At 46.3% G+C, this 21,401-nt stretch overlaps 1 protein-coding gene across 3 annotated transcripts in view; it reads right to left on the bottom strand.

The window, feature by feature from the left end:
• The window catches only part of Ctr1A (Copper transporter 1A), a 68,248-nt gene that overhangs the window by 9,666 nt on the left and 37,181 nt on the right, over positions 1-21,401 (bottom strand). Inside the window, exons 1-2 of one of the 3 annotated variants that reach the window (XM_075669012.1) lie at positions 8,316-8,485; positions 577-820 (exon numbers count right to left, since the gene is read on the bottom strand). In XM_075669012.1, coding sequence (XP_075525127.1) covers positions 577-810 — 234 coding nt within the window. In that variant the 5' untranslated portion in view covers positions 811-820; positions 8,316-8,485. Of the gene's footprint in view, positions 1-576; positions 821-7,020; positions 7,041-8,315; positions 8,486-21,401 lie in introns of those variants that run through there. The other 2 variants (XM_075669027.1, XM_075669019.1) reach the window with 2 other exon arrangements.

Genomic DNA, 21,401 nt, shown 5'->3' with positions numbered 1-21,401 from the left:
TTCAAGTGAAAGCTGTGTGGAAGTTCAATGCTAAGGGCCTCGCTCAGGTTCAGCCACCATGTCGCAAATCTTAGGCCGGTCCCAGCTGTGCTGGTGGGCCATTCTCTCAATGAAGGATTAGAGCATAATATTAAAGTAGTTTGCAGAATCTATGCTAAAATTTGCAACACAAATTCTTATTTCAAAGGTGGCAGCCAAGAGCAATGGTTGGGAATAATGAAATATGTATGCATTCCTAAAACATAAGAGCTTAATTGGGAAGGAGCTCATCAAAATGGATCCCTTCAGCCTGAATGTCTTGTTATATCAGCTGCTTTACGCCGCCAGAAATTATTATCTTAAAAAGCAAACACACCATGACCATGACACAAGACATAAGACTGTATGTTTAGGTGAGTTTACGGCCCTGTTCACACATTCTTTAGCAAGTAGCCTAAAGTGCTTGCACTAACTCAGTTGAAGAACTGTACATAATCATATAAAGAATTCTATCACATACACTACTTAAGCAATGACAAAAGAAACTACGAGTGCTAAAAATGTATAGACAGTGCATGCCTAGTCTCTTGAACTCACCATTGCCATATGCATGTCCATACTTCCATGTGAGGAACCGTGCCCATGGTTATGTGAGGAACCATCATGTAGTGCATGGTCTGTAGGAGTGCTCATTGTGACTGCAGCCAAAGCAGCTGTTAAGACTGTTTGCAGAGGCGCTGATGTGTGGGGGCTTGGAGTAGTGAAGTTTGATTGTAAGGCACCATGACTATGGTGGCTTGAGTGCGCATGATGGTCACCACCGTGGCTCATTATTCTGCCTCTGCGGAATCCATGGTCACGTGGAAGAAACAAAATTAACATTTTAATTGACATACATGCTGCCATAAAAAACACAAGGTGCTTAATGCCCCACCTGCCCTTTAAGCAACCAAAATCATTCTAAAAAATTTTTAATTGACTGTGCTGATTGCAGCACCCAAAGCAACACAACTTTGGCAAAACAACAGCAAAAAGTGCCTTCATAGTGTAATGAGCCACATATTTAAAGCTGAATTATTAATGCAATGGAATCACTTCTAAAATAGCTGCATTTATATAATTACCATTAAAGAAACATACAGTGTACATTGTTTTACGTGTATACTTTTTCTTCACTTCCAATGCAACAGAACAATAATTCACAATGATACAATGCTAAAGCCTAAATTTTCCACACTTAATGTGCTTACAAATTAGATGGCTGATTACCACTTCTTTTATTATGCAAGTTAACGCTCACTGCAAGTGACCATAAGGACAGGTACGTTGGCTAGTCATCCCATTTGGAAAGATAGAAGGAGTACAAAACATAGACAAGGGATAGGACAATCCACCACTGACTTGTGAACAGGTTATCACAGAAAAAAAATGCAAATAAAGGACTGGTATCAAGGCTCCTCTAACAAACATCATACATTAATTGAAAGCAGCATAAGGCTGATCAGAGAAGCATGTTAGTGTGTAGGCAAATGCAGCAATGGTCACACAAGAGCACATCCCAATCATGCTAAAAGTTTGAACTTCTTGCTTTTGGTTTCAGTAAGTGAAGGCACAATTCAATTTTTTTGTGATCTGTGAGTACCACAAGAAATCAAAACAGACTTAGCATAAAAAAAAGGCCACTGATGCTAAGGTCAGTGAATGATTAAAGCATGCAATGCATCAGTTTGGCATCAACACCCCTGCTAACAAAGGTATTAGGATTATTGATAAGAAATAAAGAATTCAAAGCCATATTGAAATTATTAGCTTGGGCTTTTTTAAATCTGCGTTAATAGATTAACTTTTTCACTAATGAAAAAAATGTAGACAAACAAATCAGTAACTGTTTTTAAATATTTCAGGAGCTCGCAGAAAAAAATTGTTGACACAAAAAGCATCTTGAAGCCAAAAAGCCATGTCCACAAATATGGACACAAGTTGCTGAAACATCTCATGAGCTGATTGCAGCAATTTTCTTGTTTTTTTAACAGCCACCTCAGCCAAACCATTGCACTCTCCTTTTGAAGCAGAGTGCACCATGATGCAGGCTGATAAATCATGTGATTTGAATGTCTTGTAGTGTTTCGCTGACACACACTTGGCATTAGAGAAAGTATCCATAAATGTGGACACTGGTAGTGAACAGGAATATTTGACAGAACATTCGTGGCCACATATTCTTTTAATGGCTGCCCCTGCCAAGATATGGTGCCCTACTTTGGAAGCTAAGCAAACAAATGCCCAGGCCAGGCACGTACCCAGGATTTTTTTTCGGGGGGGGGGCCCACCACCTCCACCACCACCACCACCATCATCATCATCATCATCATCATCATCATCATGTTTTATGTCCACTGCAGGACGAAGGCCTCTCCCTGCGATCTCCAATTACCCCTGTCCTGTCGCCAACCGATTCCAACTAGCACCCGCGAATTTCCTAATTTCATCACACCATCTATAGTTTTCTGCCGTCTTCTACTGCGCTTCCCTTCTCTTGGTACCCATTCTGTAGCCCTAATGGTCCAACGGTTATCTAACCGGCGCATTACATGACCTGCCCAGCTACATTTTTTCCTCTTGATGTCAATTAGAATATCCTCTATACCAGTTCGCTCTCTGATCCAAACTGCTCTCTTTGTCTCTCTTAACGTTATACCTAGCAATCTTCGTTCGATCGCTCTTTGCGCGGTTCTTAACTTGATCTCAAGTCTCTGCCCCATATGTCAGCACTGGCAAAATACACTGAGTGCACACCTTACTTTTCAATAATAATGGTAAGCTTCCAGTCAGGAGCTGGCAATGTCTGCCGTATGCGATCCAACCTATTTTTATTGTTCTGTGAATTTCCTTCTCATGATTAGGGTTCCCCGTGATTAATTGACCTAGGTAAACGAACTCCTTCACAGTCTCTAGTGGCCGACTGGCGATCCTGATGTCTTGTTCCTTTGCCCGACTATTTATCATTATCTTCGCCTTCTGCATATTAATATTCAACCCCACTTTTACACTCTCTCAGTTAAGGTCTCCAATCATTTGTTGTAACTCGTCTGCATCGTTGTTGAATAGAACAATGTCATCGGCAAACCGAAGGTTGCTGAGATATATGCCGTCGATCTTTACTCCTAAGCCTTCCCAGTTTAATAGCTTGAATTCTTCTAAGCACGCAGTGAACAGCTTTGGAGAAATTGTCTCCCTGTCTGACCCCTTTCTCTATAGGTATCTCCCTGCTTTTCTTGTGTAGAATTAAGGTAGCTGGGGAACCTCTGTAGATATTCTTACGCGAAGGACGATTCAGTAAGACGAGAAACTATTTAGATTATATTTACAGCAACGGTTGCAGCGCTGACCGGTTTGATTCACAGCGCGAGCCCAGTTTGTTGTTCCTCCTCTTTTCTGGAGTGATGGCGCCCACGCGCCTCGTTCTAACAAACAAATACCACACGCGTGTAGCAATATTTTCCAAGCTATTTACGTATTCTGTACTCCTTGATTACGTAGTGTCTCTATGACTGCTGGTATCTCTACTGAATCAAATGCCTTTTCGTAATCTATATAAGCCACGTAGAGAGGCTTATTGTACTCTGCGGATTTCGCGATAACCTGAGTGATGACATGGATGTGATCCATTGTAAAGTATCTCTTCCTGAAGCCAGCCTGTTCCCTTGGTTGACAAAATCCAGTGTTTCCTTTATTCTATTGGAAATTATTTTGGTAAATATTTTATATAATACTGGGAGCAAGCTAATGGTCCTATAATTTTTCAATTCTTTAACGTCTCTTTTTCTGTGGATTAGTATAATGTCTGCATTCTTCCAGTTTTCTGGGACCCTTGCAGTCGATAGACACTTCGTATAAAGAGCCGCCAGTTTTCCAAGCATTATGTCTCCTCCATCTTTGATTAAATCGACTGATTCCACCTTCTCCTCCCGCTCTTCATCGTTTCATTTCTTGCAGGGCCCTTCTGACCTCATCGCTAGTTATAGGAGAGTTTCTGTATCCTGTTCATTACTGTTTCTAAGTGAGGTTACGTGTCTCCTCTGAGTACTGTATACAGGTCAGCTTAGAATTTTTCCGCTGCTTTTACTATATCTTCGAGATTGCTGATGATGTTATCATTTAGTGTATACATCATGGTTTGTCCCAAGCCAGGTTTCCTTTTTACTGATTTCAGGCTGCGTTCATTTTTTACAGCTTCTTCAGTATTTCTCATGTTATAGTTTCGAATATCAATTATTTTCGCCTTGTTGATCAGTTTTGGCAGTTCCGCGAATTGCGTAACGCTGTGCGGCCGCCAGTCCCACACAACCGTGTAGAGCGCAGGACTCTGCGATTCTAGATGTACTGCGCTCACCGCGAAAGTTTAGATAAACACCCACACAAGCACAACAGAGAATTGGCTACGTGAGGCGGTTCGACCGATAACTGTAGAAGCGTCATTCAAAGCAAGTAATTGTTCTCCACTTCCGGCAGCGTTTTCTCTACTTCCTTTTTAAGTAAAAAGATGTTGATCCATAAATATTCTCATAAACAACGGTTAACTTTTTTTATTATTCGACTTTCCTTGCAGTTTGGTTGTTGCCTTGACTCTCTCTCTTAGTAGATGGCTTAATTTCTCAACTCCTTGCGATTTTTGTTTCCAGTTGCCAATTTTGCACAAAAAGTGCTATACAATTAGGGAAAAACAGACGAGGTAACGGGTGACAGTCATCTTGCTTATAGGTTTAAGGGTTATTGCAGGGTTTCATGATGGACGCACTTTCACATTATTTTATTTCCCACCTTATCTAACCCATATCACGTGTATATGGTTGCGGGCATCTGCCAGCCTCACGGCGAGCCGTAACTCAAGGAAATAATGAAGCAAAGGGAAACGTTAAACGCAATTGGCGTTTTCTCTGGCCGCAACTCATTCCACGAGAGTGCAGACCAGCTCAGTAACAGCCCCATCCCTTTCCTGGTCCCAGGATCAGCCTAAACAAAAAGGTTGAACTAATAAAAGCAACAGCTATGCGCATGACGGTTGAATAGATGGTGACAACTGAACGCATCTCGAGTTAATCGCACGGGTGCGGAATCTATGAGAAAACTGTCCTTCACATTACAAGAGATGCCGATAACTACCGCCATCTAAAAGGAATGAAAAAGGCAGCATAATGCTGACCGATTAATAGCTGCCAAGTCTCAACATTGATCTGGCGGCGCTTTAGGAATGTGTGAGGAGTGGTGGCGTGGGTGGGGAGGGGGGGGGTTATGCCACTTGATTTGGGGGGGGGGGGGCGGACCCCCCTGGGCCCCCCCCCCCTGGGTACGTGCCTGGCCCAGGCTGAGAAAGGGATGCGATTTTAACGCCTCACAACTTTTCGTTCAGGTAACTTGGCTTTAGAAGAAGTGTCCAGGGCCGCTATTTTGTAGCGATGCCTTATGCCTTATTCTATGCTATTCTTATCATCCACCACAACACGGCCGCTTGATCCCGTTGATAATGTGGGCAGACCGTCGCTCTGACCACTGGCCAAGCGCAAAAAGCCTGAAAAAGCATAGAATCGGAAAAGGCATCGCTACAAAATACCGGCCTAGAACTGTGGACACTGGTAGCGAGGAGTTTAAGTAATCTGTGATGTATCCTGGCAGCATTTTGTGTGATTCTTTCTGTATTCCTTACTACTGTTGAGCTGAAATTCAGTGTAGTGCTGTTTTCCACTCCGTCTCTCATGTCTGGAGTGCCAACACTTACATTTGGTTTATCATTACACTAATTCTTGTCACCTTGCTTCCATACTGCACTTATAGTGTCAGGCACAGGATAACCATGACAGAACCATAAATGCATATTAGTGTAACATTCTGCCTTTGTGTAATTTACAATATGCAGCCTTAAAGTAGCATACAAATAATTAGACATTTAATCGCTGCTTTCAGGGCTGGGTGCCTGGAAGAAGATGCTACATACACGAGAGGGTTTTAGCTCTGCTTTCCACTGCCTACCGAATTATTCATCCCATTGTGGCATGAATCAACGTTTGACACTGGTATAGACGACATCAAATGGCTTGCTTTTCACCAATTATTCCACCCCATCCATTGAAACCAATTGTTTACCTGTTTCAAGTTCAGGACAGACAGAAAAAAAAAACACAAGTAAATGTAATGAAGTCCCAGCTGCAAGGACTAAAATTAAATTAAGTTCTGGAGTTCTACATGCCAAAACCATGATACGATTATGAGGCACACCGTAGTAGGGGATTCCGGTTTAATTTGGACCACCTAGAGTTCTTTACCATGCACCTAATGCGCAATACATGGGTGTTCTTGTATTTCACCCGCATCAGTATGCAAGGAATGTGACATGGATCTTGCTGCTCAAGCTTTCTGTATTACTGTTGATTTTTCTGTGTTTGAAGGGGCCATAACGTCAGAGTCGGAGTAATATATATCTTATTCATTTTGCAAACACCTGAATTACTTATTGCATCATAACATATAACTGTAATAGCCTGCCCAGTACACGCTTTAGTTTATACCATTTTAACCGACAAAACGACTGCATGTTCAATCATATCTAGAACAATTGTTGAATATGAGCAAACTACATTTTAACTTAAAGATATATAGTCAGATAAAAAGTATTACATTAGGTTAATGCTGGAAATGATCAGTTCAAAGCACAAATCCTGCCACCGAACTTTTTACTTTTTGCATGAATGCAGAAACTTCTGCATGTTCCACATGCAACTAACTTCAGCTGCTATATTTGGATGTATGTAGCACTCCTTTTTGAAGTGTGTGTTCAAGCTGAAAATTGCGATATTGTGAAATCAACGTGTTGAAAGCCATCTACTGCATTCGTTGCAACAACAACTGCAACAGCTTGGGGAAGACTTTAATTCCTTTAATTCAGCGAAATCTGTCCAGCCGTTTGCACAAGGGCAGAAATAACAAGGATTGCACAAAAAATGCAACATCACTTCTGAAGTATGACACGTACTGGGCTTTACCCACCAAAAGAGGAAATAGGACTTTCAAGATATGTGCAAACGTGTTGCATTGATTACAACTCTTCAGAGCTCTATTACACATGGGGCCTGCAAGGAAAAGTACTTATTTGGCTCATCTGGTGTGCACGTGTTGTTTACAGTAGAATGAACAAGTCAAAGGAACAATTAACAAAACGTAATGTGCATAAATAAACAAGGTGATGTTGCTAGCTGACACTGCGACACCGGTACGCGAGTTGCAACTTTCACAACTTGGAGCTGCAACTTGTTTTATTTAAAAAGTGGCAATGTACTACTCAACTAGTGAACAACCGCCTAAGTTTCGGCGCGGGACAAATTTGTAAAAACTCGCGCGCTGAATTAGGTTGGGGTCAAGTATCTATTCGTATTGCAGCCATTTCATGTCTCAAGCTTGTAACGGCAATTCAATACAAATGAAAAAACGGAATTCTCGGTACCGGATGAAAACGTAAATTGACTAGCGACATACGTCCGAGAGAATCTAATTTGAGAACGTTTTCTACAGAACGTTAGTACGCGTCGCCAGAAGAGTTGGAGAGCATTGGTTTGACAAACTTGGTCGAACAAACTAAAGCCGCCCCTCCCAATGTGCGCGCCTGCAACTTTTTTTTTTTTTTCTGCCGTGTCAACAACCGATTTCCCCACAACGCACATACAATGATATCACTTCCAAGCGCCACGAAGGTCACAGATAAGTTGGTCAGAATTGTAATTAAAAGAATTTATCGTCCTAACGCCTACTGCTGGCCACAGAAATATATCGAAGCTTAATTATCCATGGACGACACGTTCAGAGCTTCATGATATTGAATAGTAGCGCGAAGTGACACAGACTGAGACTAGAAGCAGACAGGACGAGACAGCATCTGTCTGTGTCACTTCATGCTGCAATTCAAGACCATGTTACCGTACCAACTCGCCCAACTTTCTATCCTTTTGCGTTAACAGTTTCACATGAACATACATTGATCGAATGTTGAGCCCGTTGCCCGTTACGCCGGTCAGCCCCCACACGCAAATGGGGATGACAATCGGACCTGTTGAGTCTTTTCTTTTTAAATATAATTCCCGTTTAAGATCCAATCTGAAATACAGCGGCTTTGGAAAGGCAGCATTGCACAAAACAATAGGCGCACCTGTACATTTGTAAAAGATACTGCGGAAGTAACTGAGACTCAACTCAGTTATTCACAGTTGATGCACATATGATGGCATGTGTGTGCGCAAACAGGGAAATACAAAACGGGGCAAGAAACCAAAGGTCGCCGAAGGACTCACCTTAATGCACTTTCTGTAGATTAGCACTGCCTGGCTTGAAACAACTTACGTAGCAAGCGAAAAGTGCAGCCAAAGTAAACACGAGGAAGCGCAACAAGCAACACTAAGCACAATACGGTATCATACACATTTACAGCGCTCGCAGACAATTATACGTGTCCAACAACAGCGACATCTTTAGACGGCCAAGGTCATTAAAATAATATCACAAACTCAATCGTTCTTCAATCTGACTGCAGATGGCGCAAAAGTAGTTTGCGACAGCTACAACACCGCATACTATGTGTAAGCGCGAAACGTGATCCAAACTAGAATGTACTAGAATATAATAGTGTACTTTAATCTAAACATAAGCATGGCGCTCGGAAGCAGCTTTGTCGGATACATTCGTGCATGGAGGAAAGAAAATCTAGCACTCGTGGTACAGAGGCGCTGCGTGCTTGAGTGGTGTAGAATGACGGTGGCGGTGCATTCTGACTGGCGCCTAATTCGAAATGCTCACGTTTCGCTTTTCGGACGGACGGAAAAAATGTTAATAGGAAAAGGACCTGCGAGGTTGCCAGCCCGGGCTCAGGGTACCCGGGCATTATGTGCGGTGAGGCATAGCCTTTCCACCGCTGCCCGGGCCCGCTGGATAGCCCATAGTAGGTCGAGTAGTTCCGAGCTAGTCAGAGCGCTTAGCCATCGCTCCTCGAGAAGGTCCGGTTCTATGTTGTCCTCTACATATATTGATCTGATCTCTGTGCATTTCCATAAGATGTGTGCCATGCCTGCGTGTTCGTGCTTGCAGAGCTTGCAGCTCGCGTCTGGGTATTGTGTTGAATTTACTTTGCTTAAGTGTACTGGGTTTCGGAACGTTCTGGTTTGCAATCTTCTCCAATCTGTTTCTTGAGACCTGTCGAGTTGTTTGTGTGTGGGGTTGAGGGTATGCTTCTCTTTGTTTAGTGTAGTGTGTCAGTATGTCGTGGTACGTGACCAGTCTGTCTCCGCGTCTTTTATCGCTTCTTTGTCATCGTCGCCTCCTCCGTGTTTTCCATCGCATCCGCCGCAATCCTTTCCCCTTCCCAGGGGGTTGCGGGGTGTTTGGCCGTCACTGTGTTGTGCCGCGGTGGGTTAGTTTTCGCGCGGTTCGGTGGGTATTCTCGTTGAGGTTAGGAGGGACATTCGTGGTTACTTCTCCCATATGTGCTGGGATCCATTCGAGGTCATCATCATCAGCCTGGTTACGCCCACTGCAGGGCAAAGGCCTCTCCCATACTTCTCCAACTAACCCGGTCATGTACTAATTGTGGCCATGTTGTCCCTGCAAACTTCTTAATCTCATCCGCCCACCTAACTTTCTGCCGCCCCCTGCTACGCTTCCCTTCCCTTGGAATCCATTCCGTAACCCTTAATGACCATCGGTTATCTTCCCTCCTCATTACATGTCCGGCCCATGCCCCCCCCCCCCCTATCTTTTTCTTGATTTCAACTAAAATGTCATTTACCCGCGTTTGTTCCCTCACCCAATCTGCTCTTTTCTTATCCCTTAAAGTTGCACCCATCATTCTTCCTTCCATAGCTCGTTGCGTCGTCCTCCATTTCAGCAGAACCCTTTTCCTAAGCCTCCAGGTTTCTGCCCCATACGTGAGTACTGGTAAGACACAGCTGTTATACACTTTTCTCTTGAGGGATAGTGGCAACCTGCTGTTCATGATTTGAGAAAGCCTGCCAAACGCCCCCCAGCCCATTCTTATTCTTCTGGTTATTTCAGTCTCATGATCCGGATACGTGGTCACTACCTGCCCTAAGTAGATGTATTCCCTTACCATTTCCAGTGCCTCGCTACCTATCGTAAACTGCTGTTCTCTTCCGAGACTGTTAAACATTACTTTAGTTTTCTGCAGATTAATTTTCAGACCCACCCTTCTGCTTTGCCTCTCCAGGTCAGTGAGCATGCATTGCAGTTGGTCCCCTGAGTAACTAAGCAAGGCAATATCATCAGCGAATCTCAAGTTGCTAAGGTATTCTCCATCTACTTTTATCCCCAATTCTTCCCACTCCAGGCCTCTGAATACCTCCTGTAAACATGCTGAGAATAGCATTGGAGAGATCGTATCTCCCTGTCTGACGCCTTTCTTTATTGGGATTTTGTTGCTTTCTTTATGAAGGACTACGGTGGCTGTGGAGCCGCTATAGATATCTTCCAGTATTTTTACATATGGCTTATTTACACCCTGGTTCCGTAATGCCTCCATGACTGCTGAGGTTTCGACTGAATCAAACGCTTTTTCGTAATCAATGAAGGCTATATATAAGGGTTGGTTATATTCTGCACATTTCTCTATCACCTGATTGATAGTGTGAATATGGTCTATTGTTGAGTAGCCTTTACGGAATCCTGCCTGGTCCTTTGGTTGACAGAAGTCTAAGGTGTTCCTGATTCTATTTGCGATTACCTTAGTAAATACTTTGTAGGCAACGGACAGTAAGCTGATCGGTCTATAATTTTTCAAGTCTTTGGCGTCCCCTTTCTTATGGATTAGGATTATGTTAGCGTTCTTCCAAGATTCCGGCACGTTCGAGGTCATGATCGAGGCATTGTGTACATAGGGTGGCCAGTCTTTCTAGGACAATGTTCCCACCATCCTTCAACAAATCTGCTGTTACCTGATCCTCCCCAGCTGCCTTCCCCCTTGGCATAGCATCCAAGGCGTTCTTTACTTATTCCGGCGTTACTTGTGGGATTTCAAGTTCCTCTAGACTATTCTCTCTCACATTATCGTCGTGGGTGTTACTGGTACTGTATAAATCTCTATAGAACTCCTCAGCCACTTGAGCTATCTCATCCATATTAGTAACGATATTGCCGGCTTTGTCTCTTAACGCATACATCTGATTCTTGCCTATTCCTAGTTTCTTCTTCACTGCTTTTATGCTTCCTCCGTTCCTGAGAGCCTGTTCAATTCTATGCATATTACAGTTCCTTATGTCAGCTGTCTTACGCTTGTTGATTAACTTCGAAAGTTCTGCCAGTTATATTCTAGCTGTAAGATTAGAGGCTTTCATACATTGGCGTTTCTTGATCAGATCTTTCGTCTCCTGCGATAGCTTGCTGGTCTCCTACCTAACGGAGTTACCACCGACTTCTATTGCGCACTCCTTAATGATGCCCATAAGATTGTCGTTCATTGCTTCAACACTGAGGTCGTCTTCCTGAGTTGAAGCCGAATACCTGTTCTGTAGCTTGATCCGGAATTCCTCTAATTTCCCTCTTACCGCTAACTCATTTATTGGCTTCTTATGTACCAGTTTCTTCCGTTCCCTCCTCAAGTCTACGCTAATTCGAGTCCTTACCATCTTATGGTCACTGCAGCGCACCTTGCCGAGCACGGCTACATCTTGTATGATTCCAGGGTTCGCACAGAGTATGAAGTCGATTTCATTCCTAGTCTCACCATTCGGGCTCCTCCACGTCCACTTTCGGCTAACCCGCTTGCGGAAAAAGGTATTCGTTATCTGCATATTATTTTGTTCTGTAAACTCTACTAATAACTCTCCCCTGCTATTCCTAAAGCCTATGCCATATTCCCCCACTGACTTGTCTCCAGCCTGCTTCTTGCCTACCTTGGCATTGAAGTCGCCCATCAGTATAGTGTATTTTGTTTTCACTTTACCCATCGCCGATTCCACGTCTTCATAAATGTTTTCGACTTCCTGGTCATCATGACTGGATGTAGGGGCGTAGACCTGTACTACCTTCAATTTGTACCTCTTGTTAAGTTTCACAACAAGGCCTGCCACCCTCTCGTTAATGCTATAGAATTCCTGTATGTTACCAGCTATATTCTTATTAATCAGGAATCCGACTCCTAGTTCTCGTCTCTCCGCTAAGTCCCGGTAGCACAGGACGTGCCCGCTTTTTAGCACTGTATATGCTTCTTTTGGCCTCCTAACTTCACTGAGTCCTATTATATCCCATTTACTGCCCTATAATTCCTCCAATAACACTGCTAGACTCGCCTCACTAGATAATGTTCTAGCGTTAAACGTTGCCAGGTTCATGTTCCAATGGCGGCCTGTCTGGAGCCAGGGATTCTTAGCACACTCTGCTGCGTCGCAGGTCTGACCGCCGCCGTGGTCAGTTGCTTCGCGGCTGCTGGGGACTGAGGGCCGGGGTTTGATTGTTGTATTCATATAGGAGGTTGTGGCCAAGTACTGCACCAGGGTGGCCAATCCTGCTCTGGTGAGAGAGTGGGTTACCGGTTCTGGTCACCGGGATCAGGCCGCACTCCAGGCCTGTTTGTGCAATTTTTTTGGGTGCAATTTGGGTGCAATTTCGAAAGCACTACTGGCGTAGCTGTTACGGGTATGGAAGGGACTAGTCATTTGGTGATTTGTTAGAGCACACGAACATATGATAGCACAATGTTCCCATTTCCCGAAGCGAGGGCATAGAGATGAAACCTTCGTGCAGAATTGGGCGTAGCCTGCAAACTCCTAATCTTTCCGCGTAATTATGCATGACGTCTTGTCGTTGTCTGGGTGTAGCGGTACAAGCGTGCCCACCATGCTAACCTGCTGCTACATTTATTCATAAGCATGTCAGCTCGCAAGGTTCCACACAACACAGCCATGCAAAACGGCCCATATATGATAAGCTACCCGCCGTGGTTGCTTAGTGGCCTAGTTGCGCTGCCACCTCACGTACACGATTTCTATGCACAACTGGCTCAGAGCGGAGCGAGACAAGCTCAACGTTCTCATCCGCAAAGTAGTCAACAGGGCTCTTTGGCTACCCATCAGGACCCATATCGAGGATCTCTTGAAGCTGGGGGTACATAACACCGCCGAGGAGATTGCCGAAGCCCAAGAACGCGCGCAACTCAGTCGCCTGACCACCACAGCGGCAGGTAAACGCATCCTCGAAGAGCTGGGTCACCACCCTGCGGAATTCCCGATGGTCAGTACCCCGATCCCTAGGTGCATTCGAGACAAGTTCGTAGTGGCCCCTGTGCCCCGAAACGTCCATCCCATCCACAACGAGGGCAGACGCAAGGCCAGAGCAGCAGCCATCCTCAAACAGATCAAGCAACACGACATTAGAGCAAGCTTCGTCGACGCCGCGGAGTACAGGGACGGGAAGACCTTTGCCGTCGTCGTGGTCGACTCGAGCGGAAAGATTTCCAATAGCGCCTCGATTCGCACTTCAGACCCCGGAGTCGCCGAGCAAGTCGCCATCGCCCTCGCCCTGCTAGACGGTCGTGGGTCCGAAATCTATAGTGATTCCAAAACGGCAGTTAGGGCTTTTCAGAAGGGTTGCATCGCCAAGGAAGCTGTTCGTCTTCTTAGCGGCTCGAGTCCACATGCTCTCACAAACCATTCAATTCACTGGTTTCCCGCTCACGTAGGATCGGTCGAGGGTGCTCCCCCGAACCTCAATGAGTCTGCTCACGAGCCTGCGCGTGACCTCACCGACCGCGCTTCCTCTATAAGGAGCACTGACTCCTCTCTACGGTCACAGGGACGCTCCCGCTACTCACAACGAGATTATTAAATATTTCTACATGTCCAGAATGGTCTTTCCACCCCCTCACCCCAAGTTGAACAGGGCGCAAGCCGTTTCGCTTAGGCTTCTACGGACCAGCACATATCCGTGTCTGTCCGCTCTCCACGAGGCTTACCCCGACGTGTATCGTGACGATGCCTGCCCGTCCTGCGGCCAGACCTCCACTCTACCTCACATGCTCTGGGAGTGCGGGTCGACATACCCCAAGTTCATCAAGGAGGAGCGGGACTCGCTTCTGCGTAGGCCCGCTCTAGAAAAGCAAATCCTGTCCGTCCGGCGTGCCCGCGACCGGGCCGGTGGGCTAGACCTGCTGGTCCCGACGTGTGACTAGCCGGGTGCGCGACGAGTTCGCGTCCTCGCCGGACCTGCATTAAAGTTTATTCACTCACTCACTCACGAGGTTACGGGATCGAATCCCGGCTGCGGTGGCCGCATTCCGATGGGGCGAAATGCAACAACGCCCGTGTACCGTACATTGGGTACACATTAAAAAACCCCAGGTGATCAAAATTAATCCGGAAGGTCTGGCGTTGGACCTCAAAGGAGCCTTCGATAACGTCTCACATGACCTCATTCTAAACAACCTTGCATTCTCCCGATGCGGAAAGCGCATCTATGATTATGTCCGAGCCTTTTTATCGGACCGAACAGCCACCATCGGCCTAGGTGATATTCGGTCGGATATTATAAAACTTTCGGGCAGAGGGACTCCCCAGGGTTCGGTTCTCTCACCCACCCTGTTCAACGTGGCGATGGCAAAGCTACCACCGCTCCTCGACAAACTTCCGAACGTGCAGCACGCCCTGTACGCCGATGATATTACAATCTGGGTGACCACAGGGTCAGACGGCGCCATTCAAGACGCACTACAGGAAGCCGTAAATATAGTTCAAGAGTATGCAATAGCCGGAGGACTCACATGCGCAGCTGAGAAGTCGGAGCTCCTGCTTGTATTCAAAAAACGGAACAAGGCCGATATTCCACCAGCCATCACATTGCATCTCAATGGCAACGTTATTCCAAGGGTAGACAGACTACGTGTACTAGGACTTCACATACAACACAACGGGAAGGCCACATATACCCTACACGTGCTCCGCCAACAAGTTACCCAAATAACGCACATGACAAAGCGCATTACAAACCGCCGACAAGGACTGAAAGAAAAAGACGTACTCCGAATCGTGGAAGCCCTCATAATTAGCCGATTAACCTACCACCTCCCCTATCATAATCTGACTCAGACTGAGATGCACCAGATGGACACCCTCCTCCGTACGGCACTAAAGGCAGCGCTGGGACTACCCCAACATGCGTCTACGCGGCTCCTACTACGACTGGGGGTGCACAACACCATCCGCGAACTAGTTGAAGGCCATTTTAACAGCCAATTGCAACGTCTGCAACGAACAATGCAAGGATGCCACATTCTATCTCGGCTAGGATATCAAATACCAAGAAAACCACAACAGGAAAACCGCACGCTTTTTCCGCTTAGCATTCGCAACAAAATTCACGTGGCCCCAATTCCACGGAATATGCACCCTGACCGTCATAGAGGTCGACGAAAGGCAAGAGCACAAGCCCTGGCTCGCCTACTTGGCGATGACAAATCAAACACTCCAGTCCTATACACCGACGTGGCCCCCTACCCACAGAAACGTGCCCTATGTCTTGTACTAGATAGAGCAGACATTCTGAGAGCTTCGGCCACGCTCAACACTGTGGACAGTGGCACGGCGGAAGAGGCTGCTATTGCCCTAGCCATCGTACACGCTTCAACCATGCCGGCGCCGGATGGACCTATCACAGTGGTCACTGATTCTCAGACCGCCTGCAGGACTTTGGCACAAGGGAGGGTGACACCCTACACACACCGCATCCTTACATCATTACACCCCACAGCGTTACACAGGGTGCGTATCGTCTGGACACCTGGACACGCCTCTCTCCATGGTAATGAACGCGCTAATGCGGTAGCCCGAGACCTCGCTAACCGGGCGCCATTGGAAGAGCTGTCCAACCCAGACGACGCACCGACAGAACCACTGAACTACACTGAAACTCTACAATATTACAGAGATACCAGGAGACACTTCCCTCCACCACATAATTCCCTTAATCGAGAAGATGCCGTCGCGTGGCGACAGCTTCAAACTAATTCATTTCCCTGCCTCTTTTATCTTCACCTCTTCCACCCCACACAATATCCCTCATACTGTCCCTATTGTGGAGCAAATCCCACAGTATATCATTGCACCTGGGAGTGCCCACACCCTCCGGGCTACTCCTCAATTCCTTCACCTTCCCCTTCCTCCTGGGAGACTGCGCTGACCAGCTGAGACCCACAAGAGCAGCGACGGCTGATCCGGCGGCCACGCGGAGTGGCGCGAGCCAGTGGGGCCCTGAACTAACGGCTCCACACTGCGAGGAGGCCCCCCAGCTCATCATAAATAAATGTTTTCTCTCTCTCTCTCTCTACAGCGTGCCTCACAATCAGGTTCTGATTTTCGCACGTAAAGCCCCAGAATAATTTTTTTTTGTCGGTAAGCTCAAAATAAAATCTTAGATCAGCAGATATTGAAATCAGCCTGCCAGCACACCTTCGGTACCCCGAAACTACAAAAAAAAATAAGGAAAGAAAGAAAGAAAATTGGTCATTTCAACCGTCCTTGCGTACAAGCCCGTGGTATAAGCACGATGATGTATTAGCTGCAGTGTTGGAAGAGCTAAAATACAAGCAGTCATTTGCTGTGTTAGCGAAAATATATGTGGCGAACAGCGGCGTAGCCAGAAATTTCGTTCGGAGGGGGAGGGGGGGGGGGCTCACATTGCAGCTCGGCCTCCTCCTAAGAGGAAACATTAGGTCGGATGTTCCTATCTAAATACATGCAGAAGGAGAATTCGTTTTTCTCGGCAACCACTGCACCAAATTTGATGAAGTTTGTTGTATTTAAAAGAAAAACTTAAATTCTAGTGACTGTTTGTTTCGAATTTTCGATTTAGGTCGTCAATATATTATGGAAAAAAAGTGGCAAAAATAAAAAATTTTCAGAAAACGAAACAATGAAGTTTACAACTCTGTAAATCAGCAATGAAAATTTATATCACAATGCTGTGAATTGCACATAATAGTACATCTACAGCGGACAAAATTGATATGTTACACATGAGTCTAAAAATTAAGTAATATGTAAATACGGCACTTGAAGTACATTTGTACATAAGATAAAAAATTCACGTAACATACAAATAGACATATCGAATTTGTCCGCTTTGAATGGTGTAATGGATGCCGTTTACATAACCGCGATATCTGTTCTTGATGCAAAGCTATTAATTTTTAAACTTCGCCCTTTTATTTTTTTTCGAAGTTTCGAATTTTTCAAAATATTTTAAACAAAGTTCCGGCCCTAAATCAAAATTCCGCTTCCAACAGACACTACAATTTAACTTACTCTCTCAAATGCAACAAATTTCATTAAAAGCGATTCAGGAGTTATCTCAGAAAAGCGCTTCTGCGTTTTAAATGTATCTGAATAGGCCGCGTTGGAGTTGGGCCCAAGCTAAAGCTTCCTCTTAAACAATTTGCCTAGGGATCAAATACGTGAATAATAACTGCATTGTCATTGCCAAAGATACTGCAAACGAATTCTTGAACGCTACGCACGGTCAATAGAAGTAAAATATGTATTTTGTCGTAAAATATTATACTCGTATATGCCAAAAATTGTGCCGAACATAACTGGTGTCAATGCTTCCATGTTTTTGTCTATTTAATAAGTAAAGAGAATATCACACGAACTTTAGAACTACATCAGTTCGAAACCAGCAAAGCAGTCCATGCCGCTGATATGAAAAGTGTAAAGGCCATGAAATGAACAAGTTGAGGACAAATATGTTAATGAAAGTTTGTCATTCAAAATCCTTGTTTACATTCGTGTATACGTATGCAACAGCCAGTGAAAAATCTCAATGACGCTGTCATTTGTTCCAATGTATTACGCAGGAGCAGCTGTCACCGGTCGTGTATCGTGAGTGGTTGCACAGAAATTATAGTCGCAGTAGAGAGCAAGTATAAAAAGCAGGATTTCTGCAGAACATACGAGGGCGAGTCAAATGAAAGTGAGCCAATGCGAATATATGACAAACGGGGTACATTGTATAAAAGTAGCCTCCATGAGCATTTAGACATTTGTCCTATTGACTAACGAGTCGCGTAATTCCCGTCTCATAAGGCTCCTTGGGTTGCTGCTTCAAAACGTCTGCAACTGACTTTCACGTCATCGTCCGAGACGAATCTGGTTCCCTTAAGCTGCTTTTACGGTTGCCCCAAAATGTGGAAGTCGCAAGGCGCAGGTCTGAGCTGTATGGCGGATGTTGCAGCGTTTCCCGCTTGAACTTTGGCAGCTTTGTATTAACCACATCAACGACGTGGGGACGGGCATTGTCGCAGAACAAGATGACCCCATTCGTCAATTTTCCACGTCGGTTGTTCTCGATTGCGACACGCAGCCGATCCGGCGTTTCACAATATCGGAAACAATTGATAGTCTCTCAAGATTTAGCAAATTTTATCAGTAATCGCCCCTGACGATCGAAAAATAAAAGTCAACAACACCTTTCCGGCGTGTTTGAATCGCACCGCTGGTACGAGTTGTTGTGGTCGTACCCGCTGGTACGATTTGTTGGGAACTCGGCGCTGACGCCCGTGGTTGCACCTGGGTCGCAAGCCCCAAGGGTAGCGTTGGCCTGGCGGCCTGGGGTACAACTGGAAGCATCCGAAGGTCCCGGCAAAGCAAGAGTCGACTGGTAACAACAAAACAACTTGTTTATTTTAACATCGCAAAGAGTTGGCGGTCAGGTTGACCGAAGTAGAGAGACGGGAGAGCACTTTACTCAACAGAAGAAATCGGAGCCCTCCTTTTGGCGTCCGGGGGCAGCTGTTTTTATACTCTCGCAGTTGAGGGCAAGAAGGAACCCCTCAATAGACGAGCACGTGATTGTACAATGGGCTAAGGTGACGCACACTGTCGTAGCGCCGCCGGTCGGGCACAAAGACTGGGAGGAGAAGGTAACTTCGGCTCTCGTAGCGCCTCTGGTCGGGCACAATGACTGGAAGGAGAAGGTGACCCCCTGCTGTCGCATCGCCGCCGGTCGGGCACAATGGCACATACACTCACACACGCACATGAAGACACGTGGCATCGGAACATGCCTGGAAACGCCTGGAAACGCCTGGAAACGCCTGGAAACGCCTGGAAACGCCTGGCGGGGAGCGTAGCGGCGACGCCGAACGGCCCAAAATGTCTGCCGCTTTGTTGCAATCGCGCCGGCTAAACCGCGCGTCGTAGGCGAAACGTAACAGACCGCCCCGCCGGGGGAAGGAGATCCCGATGGACAGGGGACTGCATCCGCTGTCCGGAGGGATGTCGCTCGATGATGCTCATAACCGAAGTCGGGCGTCCCTCGACGTTTCTTGAGCGCAGCGCACAGAGAAGGCCTCGTTCTCTCGTTCAGGTTCGCACAGGACACTGCAAAGTGACTTCGGGAGAGTTCACATTCTTGTTCTCGTTCCCGGCAAGCGTTAGAACTACGCTGAAACTCAACCGCTCAGTCAGCAAGCACGGCACAACCCTCACTAAGCCCTGCCAGGCTCTTTCCCCTTTTTATACCACTGCCTAGTTCCTTACAGTAGTCTAGCATCACTCAGAACGCGTCCACAAATTGGAAAATTGCACTAGAAAGCATATCATCACTTTGAAACACTAAACAAAAGCAATATGTTAAACAATCCTGCCTCAGGAAGAAAAACATCAGTAACAAACAATTTTGAGGCTGATTCCTACGTTAGGGGCTTCGACTTAAGCCATCGGCGTTACCGTTGAGACTCCCCTTTTTGTAACGCACCTCAAAGGAATATTGTTGCAAAGCGAGGCTCCAGCGCAGGAGGAGGCCATTTTTGGGAGAGATGGTCTGCAGCCATTGGAGAGGGCAGTGATCCGTCTCAATGATAAACCTCGAGCCGGCTAGATAGCATGACAATTTCTGAACGGCCCACACGAGACATGCACACTCTTTCTCGGTGGCGCTATACGCCTGCTCACGACTGGTCAGCTTACGACTAGCATACAGGACGGGGTGTTCTACTTCTCCCTTTTCCCGTTGGCACAGTACAACGCCCATGCCTCGCTCACTAGCATCGCACTGAACAACGAACCCTTTTGTATAGTCTGGCGATCGTAGCACAGGCTGGCTTGTTAGGGCACTCTTTAGGGCGCTAAAAGCTCTTTCCTTTGTCTCGTCCCAGACGACTGTATGGGGCTCTGACTTTCTTAGAGCATGCGTCAGGGGAGCCGCGATATCAGAGTACCTGGGGATGTACCTCTGATAGAAGCCGGCGACACCTAAGAACGACCGAATATCGGTCTTCGTGCGCGGTTGCGGAAAGTCTCGCACAGCGGCCACCTTTATTTCAGAGGGGCGGCGACGACCCTGACCAATCACGTGACCGAGGTAGACAACCTCGGCCTGTGCTAACTGGCACTTAGGAGCCTTGACTGTCAAGCCCGCTTGCGCAGGCGGGTTAGCACTGCCCGCAAGTGTGCCATATGCTCAGACCAGGATGCGGAGAATATCGCTACGTCGTCTAGATACGGTAAAGCGAATTCTTGCTGTCCCCGCAACACTTTATCCATGAGGCTTGAAAAACAGTATGGCGCGTTCTTCAAACCAAAACTCAACACTTTAGGACGGAATGTTCCCATTGGTGAAATGAACGCCGCATACCTACTAGCCTCTTCTGTGAGTGGAACCTGCCAATAACCCCTGACAAGATCTAGGGTGGAAATAAACTGAGCGCTACTAACTTTCTCAAGGCGCTCCTCGATGTTAGGGATCGGATAAATTTGATCCTTAGTGATGGAATTAAGCCTGCGGTAGTCGACGCAAGGACGAGGTTCCTTGCCCGGTACCTCAACTAAAATCAAAGGGGAGGTATAATCACTCTCACCTGCCTCAATAACACCGAGCTGTAGCATTTTCTTTACCTCAGCCTCCATAATATCGCTCTGGCGGGGTGACACCCGATACGCCTTGGATCGTACTGGCTCTGGGGAGGTAAGTTCTATATCATGAGTAAGTACAGAAGTCCTACCAGGCCTCTCAGAGAACAGACCTTGAAACTCTTGTAATAGCTGGTGTAGTTCGGTTTTCTGCTCAGGCGACAGCGGTGCTTTACTGATAAGGTCACTAATGACTTGACCGGTGTCTTCCCTGTTCGTCACTGAGCCTAGTCCCGGAAGCTCGACCGGAAGCTCTTCAGGAACGTTTACCATCATGCACACCACTGCTTCCCTTTGTCTATAAGGTTTGAGCAGATTACAGTGGTAAACTTGCTGTGCTTTCCGCTTTCCTGGCAGACTTACCACGTAGTTAACGTCCGACAGTTTCTGAACAATTCGTGCTGGGCCCTCCCACTGCACGTCTAGTTTGTTGTTTAGCGATGTGCGCAATATCATGACCTCATCGCCCACCTC

This window comes from Dermacentor variabilis, chromosome 1 (assembly GCF_050947875.1).
Source record: "Dermacentor variabilis isolate Ectoservices chromosome 1, ASM5094787v1, whole genome shotgun sequence".
Lineage (NCBI taxonomy): Eukaryota > Metazoa > Arthropoda > Arachnida > Ixodida > Ixodidae > Dermacentor > Dermacentor variabilis.
The sequence above is the reverse complement of the archived record's forward strand: the minus strand, read 5'-3'. Positions and strand labels throughout refer to the sequence as shown.